Source organism: Aptenodytes patagonicus, chromosome 6 (genome assembly GCF_965638725.1).
Source record: "Aptenodytes patagonicus chromosome 6, bAptPat1.pri.cur, whole genome shotgun sequence".
NCBI lineage: Eukaryota > Metazoa > Chordata > Aves > Sphenisciformes > Spheniscidae > Aptenodytes > Aptenodytes patagonicus.
This window is the reverse complement of record NC_134954.1, coordinates 41,060,633-41,073,629: the sequence shown is the minus strand read 5'-3', so window position 1 is coordinate 41,073,629 and position 12,997 is coordinate 41,060,633. Positions and strand designations below refer to the sequence as shown.

The 12,997-nt window shown below is 47.8% G+C and overlaps 1 protein-coding gene across 1 annotated transcript; it reads left to right on the top strand.

Annotated features, from left to right (window-relative positions):
• The first annotated feature begins 6,472 nt into the window (after positions 1-6,472).
• TSSK6 (testis specific serine kinase 6) lies at positions 6,473-7,381 on the top strand. The gene has a single exon (XM_076340737.1). It carries the CDS (start codon positions 6,473-6,475, stop codon positions 7,379-7,381), a length of 909 nt encoding a protein of 302 aa, XP_076196852.1.
• Positions 7,382-12,997: the final 5,616 nt, after the last annotated feature.

Here is a 12,997-nt window from a genome sequence, read left to right as displayed (position 1 = left end):
AAGGAAAGCAACAAATGTAATGCAAGGTCTTCTGCTACTTGCGTGGGCAGATCCGTATTCACTGCCCACCCAAACCACCCGTCCTTTTGTCTCTGCATGTGATAAGCCTCAGCCTGCTTTGGCTGTTTTCCTCTCAGGGTCACAACTAGTTTCTTGCTTGGTTTCCCAAGCAGTTTCTTCAAATCCCATAAAACCCTGTCCAGTTAGATGTTGGATGGAGTAGACTTCAGCAAAGAGACCTTCAGGATAGTCCCTGTAGCTGCCTCTAGCCTTGTTCCCAAAGTGCCTGCCTGCCTGCCTCCCTCCCTCTTCGATACATGCATACCCACACCAACTATCTGGTCCAAGATTACCTCCTTCTGCTACTTAGAGTTTGTCTTTACTGATCTTCCAAGTCTCAGCCTAAGCTTTCTCATCAGTCTTGACAGCTCTGAAGCTTTTTGGTTTGCACGTCTAGCCTGTTCTCTCCTTTAACTCCAGCCCTGCCAGACTCTCATACAGGACTGGCTCATCCAGGGCTAACCAGACCTGTGGGAGAAGCCATCTCAGTGGTTATCTGAGCATCTTCAGGAAGTGTTTTAGCATGTGACTTCAGAGCAACTCATGAAATCAGACTCTGACAACTTCCATTTAAAAGGCATTTAAACATCTTCTCCATAGCCATAACATTTTGCCGTCAACTTTCCAACTCTGTGTACCATAGACTGTCGTATCCTAATTACAGGCCAAATTCTGCAGTCCTTAATTGGCCACAAATTAATTACAATAGGTGCCAGACAACTAAATTTCTTTCTGAATACATAATGCTCTGTGATGAGGTTCTCCACAGGCAGGTAAGTAAACCAGTGCAAGGACAAAATTTAAGTATCATTCATTTGGGATAGTTAACCACAAAACACTTACCTGCTTTTCTAACTTAATTATGTTTGGATTTAACGGTCATAACTTGATGTAGTAAGAAAAGCTTCTCATTTCCCAACTTTTCTCTTGACCCTCATCACCACCCAATTCCAACTCCATTTCCACTAACCCAAGAGACACTTGCTGCAACTTTTCAAATCTCTGCCTTGCTTAAAGCCACACGTGAAGCCCTCTCCCTCCTGTTTGACAGCCAGCCATGACAAAACGCTGGCTAGCTCTGCCTAGGGACAGAGATAGCAGGCACACAAATACAGTAGGCAAGTCAACAGTTATAGTAGACATTTAATCTTTCAGCTACAAAAAGAGATTTGTTGATGCTGAAGCAACAAGGAGAGCAGAGAAGTGTCCCCTGGTCTCAGGAGATGTGCAGCACTGAGCCCCAGTTCCTGCCCACACCTTTCTTACCCCCTCAGCACTGGGCAGCCAGTATCTCAGCAGGCCTGCTGGGCTCTTTCCCTGGCCTCAAGCAGGGGCAGGAAGAGCAAGCTTAGACACCTGTCTTGACCCGGCAGCCTGTCAACGCTGCACAGCCCTTCCCTTTGGCTCCCGAGGACGTTTACAGGATCTCCCTGGTAAGTGCGCAGGAATCAGCCACTTGAAGGCCAAGCCAAGCAGGCCAAGGAAGAAAAAGCTTTCCAGCTCTAGGAAGGGAGGTGGTAGGAAGGAGCCATCTGAATGAAGACATAGGGAGATCAACACCTCCGGCCAGGAAAGGGGTGTGGTGAGCTCCCGAAGCTGAGTCCCCCCTCTGCTCCCAGCTCTCCCACAGCCATGCCTCCCCCCACTCAGCAGGCGTTCCAGCACCACAAAGGAAAAGCTTGCCTCCCTATGCTGCTGGTTTTCCTCAGCTCTGAGGAGCCAGACACGACTTCCCACTTACCGCAAGGATGGAAGCATAAGATCCAACTCTTCTTCCTCCCTCTTTCCCAAAGGCTTTTTGGTGCAAAGCCTCTAAATGGCAGACCTGCTAGTAGAATCCTGCTCCCCAAGCAACCAGCCTGCCAAAGCCTGCTTAGTCCCTTTTGTCTCCCGCTCCACTCTAGTTTATTCCCTTCAGGTCTGAGATTCTTGGCAGGTGCAGCCTGGCAATGCCAGCTGCAAAATCATGTTGGCAGACCAGCCCATTAGCCCTTTCCATCCTTCATCTCCTTTGGCACCTACTGAGGCACTCACAAGCTGCCCGAGAGGTGGTGGTGTGGCCTATTGCCATATATCCATTCCCTCTGATGGCTTACAAGCCCATTTTATGTCCCTCACACAATTTAAATTCTCATTTACATGAAGAGATGTTTCTGGCACACAAGGCATGCCAGGCTCAGGTTTCTCTTTGGTGTCTGAACAGCCTTGGTTAATCAAATGGACATCCATAGAGTTTTCTGTTTGGTGTTCCTCTCATCCTGCCAGATGTCTAGGAGACCTCTTACTAGTCCCACAACCAGCTTCACTAGTTTATTCTGTTTGAACAAAAGGCTAAGGGCAAACAGCTGTGGAGATCACAGCTGCTTCTGAACACCAGGAATGTGAGGTCCCAGATCTCCTTATCTACCAAAGGGGTAAAAAACCCAACATAGCCAGAGTATTTTAAACAAATACCAATCCTTGAGACTTGAGATGAAAGAAAGTAAGAAAAAGAAAAAGCAGCACATTACCAAGCACAGCTTTCTGACTACCTGCGACTGGTTTTCTCCATTGCCAACGCTGCTGTTGCTGCCAGTAAGGAGCCATGAGACCACGGCCAAATTCAGGCTGCAGCTGTAGGCACACACACAGCTTTCATAAGGCATTCAGAGACAAGGCTTTGCCGTTAGTTTTGTACCTTTGACTTTCCAGGTCCATTTAATACCAGTGCCTAAAATAACCTCACAGACAGCTTGATTTTGCAGGAAAGGATCTAGGGCAACGACAGCAATTCAGCTCCTGAGGCAGCTTGGATTCGGTATACTTTTCATGGGATCTGCCCCATTTTTCCAACTGCTCAGACATCACACAGGCCAACAATCAATTATCTTTAAATAGCTCACTGAATAGTACTTGGCAAGTAAGGGGCAAATAACATCACCAGAAAAATGAGAGTACTTGCCAATAGCGTAATTCTCTTTACTGCCTATGCCCTATCTAATGAGTTTCTGTACCTGTTACAAATTAGCCTTACCTCAGCTTGTTCCCTTTGGTACTAATACCTAGAGAGCGTAGCATAGCTCCATGGGACTACAGAGCAATTCTTGCCTGCAAAATTTTCACCAGCCTTCAGCACCTGCACGATCTCTCTGCAACATCCAAGTGGATGGAAAATAGTGCTACAAGCAGCAGGTTTCTTTTCAGTCCAGTGTTCTCTGTAAAACAACTATATATAGAGATATATTTAAAAAAAGAACAAATACAGGGTTAAACATCAAAAGTTTATGTTTAAAGAGCTCTTTTTACTCATTGCTGGCAAGAAGATCCTGATAACTTCAGTTATCAGCTATTGTGGTTACCCTTTACACTATCTATAACAAGATAGTCAAGCAAAAATATTAACATTAGTTATTTTTACTTCTTGTGCAGCTGTTTGCCCATTCCCACATTCACGGGGTGCTAAGCAATAAGGTCTGATCATAGACTGGCCACAAAGTGGGGCACATAGGAATTACTTGACCACTCTTGAAAGTTATGACCCCTGGGCAAAATATCTCTGCTCGTATGGAAATTGAGGTATTTGAAGAAATCTCAAGGGCTCCGTGCAAGTACAGAGGTCATTCTACACGTCGTAACTTACAGCCTCATGACGTAAGGTATAAAACTATGGTTTGTTTTGGCTTCTAGGACACCTGCATTAGCAGGAGTTATATTTTGGTACGCTTGTGCCGGCAGGACCTACATTAGACTCAACAGTGTCTGCTCACATGAGAAATCCCTGCCCCAGAGGTGTCGATCTGTCATCAGATCAATGACCAGCACTCTGAGCCCATGTGGCCACTCTGCCCCCATGCCAGCGGGACTCCCTGCAGCCCTGCCCTGATGGATCACGTCACAGGACGGAGGACTTCGGAGACGATGGGATCACAGGGGAGAGGGAGAAGTTTCCGAAGCATACATGCTCTAACGGCCCTCGTGTTAGCTCGGTTGTTTGCTATACTGCATGACAGCTGGTATCTCAGTCCAGTAATTACACTGATGTAGTACTGCCTCAATGAGGTTTGGCAAGAGGGCAGCCACCCAAAAAGGCACAGCACAGGCATGTTTGATTAACCCTGATGCTCAGAGAGCAGACTGGTGATTTCCCAGCTATCAACTGCAGCACAGCCAGGATTTTCCTGCAAAAGACCTAATTATTAGTGAAAAAAATCTATGGGGTGACACAGAAAGAAAAAAAAAAATCCTCTTTTGTTACATCTCATGGCTTGTTTGTTCTTCTCTGGTCGAAGGTAGCTGTGTACAGGGCAGAAGGCTGGAGACCTTCAGCTGTGGTAGCATCTCAGCAAGGTGACTTACCCCCCGGGGAACACCATGCTATGTAATTGTACAGCACCCAGGACCCAGGCAAGGTTAACTCAGAGCTCCTCCTAGTTTTGGTGTAAAGTGATGCCCAGCACAGCTTGGTCTCTGGTGAGCAGTCCAGCCCCAGGTGATGCAGGACTCACCCTGGGTGAACTTACCCAGGGAGGTACATTAGCTTATGCTGAGTTTGAAACAGGCAAGTTGCTTCTGGAGCACCTGGTAGCTCTCCGGTGTCCCTGCACTGCACAGCAGCGTGAATGGTCCTTCAGGAGTTTATCAGCCCTTTGGCAGAGGAACTGACTGCGTGTCAGGCTGATGCACGACCACACCGCCAGAGTCGGAAAACATCCCCATAATGAAAACCCTGATGGTGAGCTCCAATAATTTATACCTCTGCAGACCAGCTCCTCCTGCTCACGTACCAGATTGAACAAACTAGTAATTGCTGCCTGATTTCTAATTACTCTTGTTTACAAGAGCAACGGAATAGGTCAGTTCTACAAACACAGCTTTGATGTAAAAAATGTACCAGAAAGCTCAGAAGCTCAGCATCCTTTTATAGGTTAGTACTGATTACCCTTCTAAAGTATATTGGTGTGACCTAAATATTTATACCACAGGTAGCAGTGCCTGAGGTGGAGGGATTGGAAGCAAAAGTGATTTTTGGTGCATTTTTATACCAATAAATATTGAGCCAGCAGCTAACAAGGCAAAAATCTGTTTCTCCGAGATCTAAGCACAGCACAAAAAGCTGAGCTCAGATCTCTTTCCTCCTCCTCCTCTGCCTGACAGTGTCCTGCCAAACTGAAACCTCTCATTCATGCCTCTTGCTGTCTTTCTTTGGAGCTTTTTGCAGCAGTCCCAGGCCATGCTGCGAGCTGTGGGTCAGGAGCTCGGAGATGCACGGTAACGATGTCTGCAGCCCTGGCAGCAAACCCAGCTCGCAGGGGTTTAGCCTGGAGCGTACAGGAGGGGGAGCGTTTGCTACGATAGCTGCTCCTTCCCTGTTTTCACCAGAGCTTTCAAGGCACCGCACAAGCCCTTCGGCCCCCAGGATGCTCCTGCAGCATTTAACTGCGCAGTGCATTTTCTGGGCTTAGAGGAAGACTTACTGAATAATTTCTGAGTCTGAAATTGTCCACCTCAGCCAAGCTTGCTGAAAACCTCCCAAAAGCAACAAGCTCCCCCGAGCAGATGGAGAGTTACCAGCAACGCGGGACTCCACAACATTACTCCTTACCATCTCAACATCGTTCGTAGCTGCCGCTTTGGTTTTTCCACTGCGGTTTGGACAACACCTCTTCTGGTTATGTTATTACAGAGGGCTTCAGAGAGGTTTCCCATAAATGAGGATTTTGCCTGTAGGCTTTGGGAACATGCCGCTAACATGAACTCCTGTTCCTGTTTTAAAAGATATACTGAGCATCAGCCAGCCCCCTATAGATAGCTACACACACATCTTTCTACCTGCCGGAGCGTGTGACGACAGCATTTTCCAGAGGTGCTCTGGCAGTAAGCGGGGAAGGGACACCTGGTCTAAGCATTTTCCCTTGTAAAAATGCCCACATTGGTTCAGTCATGTTTAGCCACCTCAAAGCTCCCAGCTCCTATGAAAAGTCCAGCTCAGACCTCTGCTAAGTCACTGTGGTTATGACTCACGGGCTAAACAGAAGTGCCAGGAAATCATGTGTATCCAGCAAAATGGCTTTCTGCATCTGGCCTACTGATTGCTAGATGGGATTTTTCTGTGTTTAAGTAACAGCAGTTTATGAACAGAAACTCCTGGAAATGGCTTTTTTCTGAACCACTTCAGAAGTAAGAAATCTGGGGGCATTTATTTGATGGCCCAAACAGAAAGGGAGCGTTGGCTAGGTCACATCCAACACCTCCCCCGGCATGTGCATGGGCATGCCTGGCACACTCGTGAGCGGAGGGGACCCACCAGACACCCTTGTCATCTCACAAAGGCTCTGCCACGCAACACTCCATGCCATCACAATACCTGGGTGAGCCCTGGAGCCCACAGAGGCACCCGTGGGACCATGGGGGAGAGCAAAGGTCAACAGCTGCCATGCACCATATATTAAAACTTTCAAATCCTGGAGCAAAACACCAGCTTCAATTAAGCCCATCGGGATCATACATCATGCCAAAAACCAATGCAGGAGAGAAGCTACTTTGTGAGCTGGGCTACAGGCTGGGTCACACATTAGGGGAGGGCAGCTTCTCCAAGGTGAAAGCGGCCACGTCCAACAAATACAAGGGCCCCTTAGCCATCAAGGTGGTGGACCGGCGACGAGCACCCCCAGCCTTCGTGTACAAGTTTCTGCCCCGGGAGCTCTCCATCGTGCGCAAGATCCGGCACCCCAATATCGTGCGCATCTTCGAGCTCATCGAGGTCTGCAATGGGAAGCTCTACATCGTGATGGAGGCGGCAGCCACTGACCTGCTGCAGCTGGTGCAGCAGCTAGGGAAGCTGCCCTGCGTCCCCAGGGCCCGGGACATCTTTGCACAGGTTGTGGGGGCCGTGCACTACCTGCACAACCGCAACTTGGTGCACCGGGATCTCAAGTGTGAGAACGTGCTGCTCACCGCTGATGGCCGCCGGGCCAAACTCAGTGACTTTGGTTTTAGCAAGGAGGCCAACAGCTACCCAGACCTGAGCACCACGTTCTGCGGGTCAGCAGCCTACGCTTCCCCAGAGGTGCTGATGGGCATCCCCTATGACGCCAAGAAGTACGACATGTGGAGCCTGGGGGTGATGCTCTATGTGATGGTGACCGGCTACATGCCCTTTGACGATACTCACATTCGCAGCATGCCCCAGCAGCAGAAGAAAGGGGTGCTGTACCCGGAGGGGCTGCCCCCGCTGCCGGAGCCCTGCCAAGCCCTCATCGCCCAACTGCTGCAGTTTAGCCCAGCCTCCCGGCCCAGCGTGGGGCAGGTGGCCAAGAACAGCTGGCTGAAGGGGGACATCTGAATGAGGAAGTCCTCCCCAGAGATGCCGGGAGAGCAGTAACACTTTAGTGCAATCAATGCTGTAGTGGAAAAGCATTTCTGTGGTTTATTGATCATTTTGAGCCCTGGGGTGCCTGTATGTGGAGCTGATTGAACTTCAAGCACCAGCAAGACCATGTGCTCTCAGAAGGTGGTCAGATCCCTCCGCAAAGGAGACATGAGCCTGCTGCGGGTTAGGTTTCAAGACACATTGACCATGCTGAGCTAGCGGTAAGAGCAAAGCGTGGGGCTGCTTACACCAGCAGTGGCTGCCTGACCACAGGGGGGACCTGCACTGCTCCCGTTAGGCAGGTCGGGGCTCTCCCACAGAGCCAGCGTGGCCAGGGCAGGGTGGCGAGGTGCAATGTGAAACAGCACAGTCCTTTATGGTGCCTGCTCCCTAGTACATGTAATGAACACCAAAACTCCCGCGCAGCTACCCGTCTCTGCTGTTCCCCACCCTCTGCCACTGTATGCACAGGGCACTGCCCAGGACTGCAGGAGGAAAGCTGTTCTCACATGGGTCTTGGCTTGTCCTCAACCTTGTTCACCACCAAACTGTATTTGAGCTGGTGGGAGGGGAGAAGTAGTGGTCTTGCAAATCGCTACTGCAGAGAAAATTTCACATTTTTTGTATACCACCGTTTAGATCTCACAGTGATAGTCACAGCCCAAATTCACAGCAGGATCTTTGCAGGCAACTGGACAGCATTACCGAGCCAAAAATTTTGGTGTGGGTTTGAGATCCACACCTTACATTCAACTTCATCTTTCAGATATTGATTCTTTCCACCATTTGAAATCTCTGCCAAAAGATATTTGATGAGAAAGAAATGCCACTGGCCATGGAGAACCTGAAATGGGAAAGAGATAAAGATACAAAGGAGAACTGCTTTGCTAACACCTGCTGTCCAGCTTCAGCGTAGAAAGTTACCAATTATTCTGAATGCAACCCCCAAAATCTACTACAGATCCTTACTGGCAAGTCTCATTTTCAAAGGGTTAACTGAAGGTAGGAGCTGGCATCTGATATGTGCTTTCATGAGATGTTTCAAAACCCCTTTAAATAATCTCCAATCTAGCTTCCACCAAAACTGAAATCAAACAGAAGATTGCCAGCTGGGTGGTCTGCCAGTCTTCGTGTTGCTGGTGCCACATGAGCTAACACACAGCCAGGCTATGTCTTACATGAACAAACCAGTGCACATGGTTCCGCTGGAAAAGAAGGAAACGTCTTTGGTAAAGCAAACATTTTGGGTCTATTAAAAGCAGCAGTTTAAGTAGAACAAGATGTGGCAGCAGAGCCAGCCCAAGGCTTTTCAGCATGCGGGCTACAGTGAATTTTGCCAACCCCAGAATGAAGATTTATTTTGCTCTCCTCCTTGCAGCTGCAAAATAAAACTTCATAGCAGCAGCAAAGTCCAAAGTAGACAGAGTAAGGGATAGGAAGGCTGTCTTGGGGCCATCCATGGCTGGGGAAACAGGCTTGGGAAGGATCAGGAGGATGCTGGAGATGGAAAAGAAGGAGAGAAGTCGTAAGGATGTGGGAAACAAGGAGGCGGATTTTAGGGTAGTGAGATTTTCAGCAAGGCTCAACTCTCCTTTTTCTACTCTCCTTCCAACCTCCCTGTCAGCCTCATCTCTCTCCAAAGCCACCACCTTCCTTTGGGAGAGCTCCCCAGTCCCTACCCCAGGATATCCAGGTACCTTCTCATCTCCATCCCCTGCCTCACTCCAGCCCTTACTTACCTCCAAGTACTTCCCCACAACCTGGGAAGCAGAAACCTGGTGCCAGACCAGGTGCTACTGTATTGCCTCTCCTTTTGCTTTTGTTTAATTTTCTTTCATTAAAGACAAAGCTAATATAAAACGAGTTGTTCTAAAACCCAGACCCTATAAATCTCCCCTCAGCACTGTGTTCTCCTAAACAATTGCATCTGTTGAGGACATGAGTTAGGACAGATGACTAATGTTTTGCAAGGATGTACCCCCTTGAGTGGCTTGGGAAAGCAGCCGGGGTTCAAATGACAAGTGATTTGAACGAGCCACAGGAGGCTCGTAAGGCTGCCCCGCAGCCCTTGTCTTCTCCACACAGATGGCAATCTCACAGGACCCAGCACTAATGATCTCAGAGCAGTCCCAAGACTGTGAAAATAGTCCATTACAAATCTAATTATGCAGATTAAAAATAAAAATCAGAATTAAAGGCTCTGAACGAATTCTTGTCTAATTTACACCAATGGAAAATCAGTTTTGAAGGAGAGCAGAACCAGAGGCATTGAGCAGGCTGGGGAGGAGGCTCCTTGGCCGTGCCCTGGCAGTGGGGCCGGAGGCGTGCTCTGCAGGCATCCCTCCCCTCCTCGCTCTGTGCCGGAGCGACTCCTGAGGTCTCTGTGTGGGCTAAGCCTGGCACTTCCCTAGGCTTATTTCGTCCTCGGGAGGGTAGAAATGCTTTTTAACCTTCCTGGGAGGCGCACCGTCGATGGAAGTGCCCCTTCCCTGACTGCCGGCAGGTGAGCCCCCCTATCCTGGCTGTAAATCACAGCGCCCTGCATTTATGGGAGAGCCCTTGAACTTTGAACGAGCACCCGAGGGAGACATAAACAGCTACACTGGGTTATCAATATCCCGATCAGTCCCACCGGAGTTGTTCTGCAATGTGACTCTGTCCTCCTCAGGCTGTTTGTAACATACTGGTGCGGTACGATCTGGAAATGAAGGGTCCTGTCCAATATCAGCACCGAATAAATAACTTCCTATGGGGGAGCTGATCACCATGCAAGATACACAATAAATATACTTTATTTAATCCTTCTTCAAGGACAAGAAGGGAAACATTCAGAGACTGTATAAGGCAGCTCTGCGGTACGCCACCATCTAGCTCCTGTTGGCTTACTACGTGGTCAGAGCATTAGCCCATCCATAGCCCTGTCATCGGCTGTTGTCATGCCCTATGTCACCCGATGGGCTTACTCTGTCCTCCAGATTTTTAAACCCGTATCTTGAAATCAGTTAGAGGAACTCTCAAAAGGATGCTCAGTGGAATAAATTGTTTAGTATTTTCTCGAGGTATTTTCTAAGCATCTTGAAGCAATTTTACCCCATTTAATCTGAGAAGAGCGTTAATCATTTCAAAGACGTCTTCCAGACTTTTAGTATAGCTTTCCTCCCGCTGCTCCTTTGTCCAAATTCAGCATCATCTTGCCTGAAATACAGTCTTTATTTTAGGCAAATGAAAGGAAGGGAGATAATTCACTGCACATTGACATTAAAGCTCCCTTTTCAGCTAAGCAAAATTTGCTTTCAAGATGTTAGGTCGTAGCTGATGTGTCTGATAAACTTTAGGACTCAGCTATTTAAAAGTCTACACATTACAAAACTGGAGATAAGTATATTCATGAATTGTGGGAAAACACTGCTGGGTAATCAAACACCTCATGTATTCCTGCATTAACTCTCGAGCTGGCTCTCTCAGGGCTGTACATTTCTGCCTCCAGCGAAGCTGGACTGCCCAGCCTGCAGCTAATGACCTGCTTCAATTACCCTTGGCCGAGCCAGCATGGGCAGGTTGGGTGAGAGACATACCTGAGTGACCCTGCCTCACTGGGAAGGAAAAGCTTTCAACAGGCGATTTAGCAAATAAATATACATCACACTGCTTGAATACATTAACCTTTCCGTAATTGCAGTCGTCAGTGCTAGCAGCCTTTTTTCTAGCTACCTAGTGTCCTTCTCTCTCTTTTCAAACCCCACGCTGTACCAAGTTATGGGTCTCCCATGCTCTTGTGTGCATCTTAACCCTTCTTCAGTTTAATACCTCCTCTTCTTCTCTTTTCATAGTCCATCACTCTGCGGGTCTCTACGCTTACCTGTCTGTTGGAAGAGATAGGGAGGGAGAAAGGGGGCAAACATTTTCCTGCCTTGAGCCATTTGATTAGATTAAGCATAATTTTAAAAAAGCTAACAAGAGGTTCTTGCCAAAGGACAGGATCCAGAGGCTCTTTGTGTGCATAAATTTTCCTTGCAGACAAGAAGCTTTCTGTGAAGAATATTTTCATTTTCACAGCACCTAGCAAACATTAATCCTTGCACTAGCACCAAGTGGTAAATACTATTCTCCCAATGTTATAGTGAGCAGACTTAAGTGGCTTACCTCAAGCCAAGAGGATTTCATTTTACATTACAGTTTAAAATTTCCCTGGCCTCCAGTCTTCTGGTCAGATCATGACTCTGTCTTGAAACAATAATAAATTCAACAATATTTGATGGCCTGGAAAGACATTTGAATTCCCTCTCCCAAAACTGCTTCCAAATCAATCTCATTTTATCTCATAAATGAATGAAAGAGAATATACTACAGAAGCAGATGGCTGGAGCTTCTTTTCCACGCTCTGAATAAGGGTTCCGAATTTCTTTTAACTGCATTTAACACCCCTTTTCAACAGTCAAGAAGGCACCCACACCACGGGATGTAACGTGAGCCCAGGTTGCCCAGAGAGGTTGTGCCGTCTTCATCCCTGGAGGTTTTCAAGGGCTGACCAGACAAAGTCCTGAGCAGCCTGGTCTGATCTCAGAGTTGACCCTGCCTGGAGCAGGACGTTGAACTGGAGACCTCCGAGGTCCTCTCCCACCTGAGTTACCCTGTGATCTACGAACCCAGAATTCTGCTATGAGGCGACAACTATTCTTTCTCTCACAGATGCACAGACTTCTCAATGATTTTGACTGCAAAGGTAATAAATAACTGTATTTTCTAGACCCTTGAAAATGTGGGACAGCAAGCGATGCCTGCATCTGCCAATTACGTTTTGGCTATTGTTGACTTCTCTTATAGGTGGCAACACGACATAAGCACCTAAAAAGACAGAGCACAGGGGTGAGCATGGTTGTTAGGTGTTTCTCTTTGAAGGTAAAGAGCTGCACAAGGGTGGGTGGAGTGTCTGTTCTCCTTCCTTCCTTCTCACATTATTATCAGCCACAGCAGCAACCAACAGATTCCTTGAAAGACATACGTGGTGTTATTTCTTTCTCTCAGCTGACAGATGTTCATTATATTCAGGTAGCACCTAAACATCACAGGAGCCCTACTGGGAGAGGTCCTGTGTACAGATGTTGTTATTGATCAATCCTGCCTCAGAAGATCTCACCTCTTAAATGAGAGAGAGGCACCTTGGCCACAGGAGAGGACCTCCTGGACCATGCAATCTGTAGATGGCCTCGCAGAGAACAGACAGTAGGACACCATGGTGATCTGTTTGCCTCGTGTATTACCTAGCATCAGAGCAGCATTTCTGGGCAGCGCGGCTCACAGTGTGCTTTACAATACAAGTGATTCCTGCTAACAAATAGGAAACTAATTAAATGCCTCTTAGCGAACCAGTTTAACACCAATAATGAGACAAGGTCAATAGCAGCAGCAGCAGAGTCAGCATGGTAGCTGACAGGTTCACAGATCACCTTGCACCCTCGTAGGAGTGTATTTACAAAAGGGCTGGATCCCACCAAATGCTGAGAGCTCTCAAGTCCTACTAAATGGTTTTAAAGTAAATAGTCGCTGAGGGAACTGAGCACCACCAGACAAGCCCTTAAGAAATAACAG

Coding starts and splice junctions, on each gene's coding strand:
- TSSK6 (XM_076340737.1), top strand. CDS start 6,473: ATGCACCATATATTAAAACTTTCAAATCCTGGAGCAAAACACCAGCTT.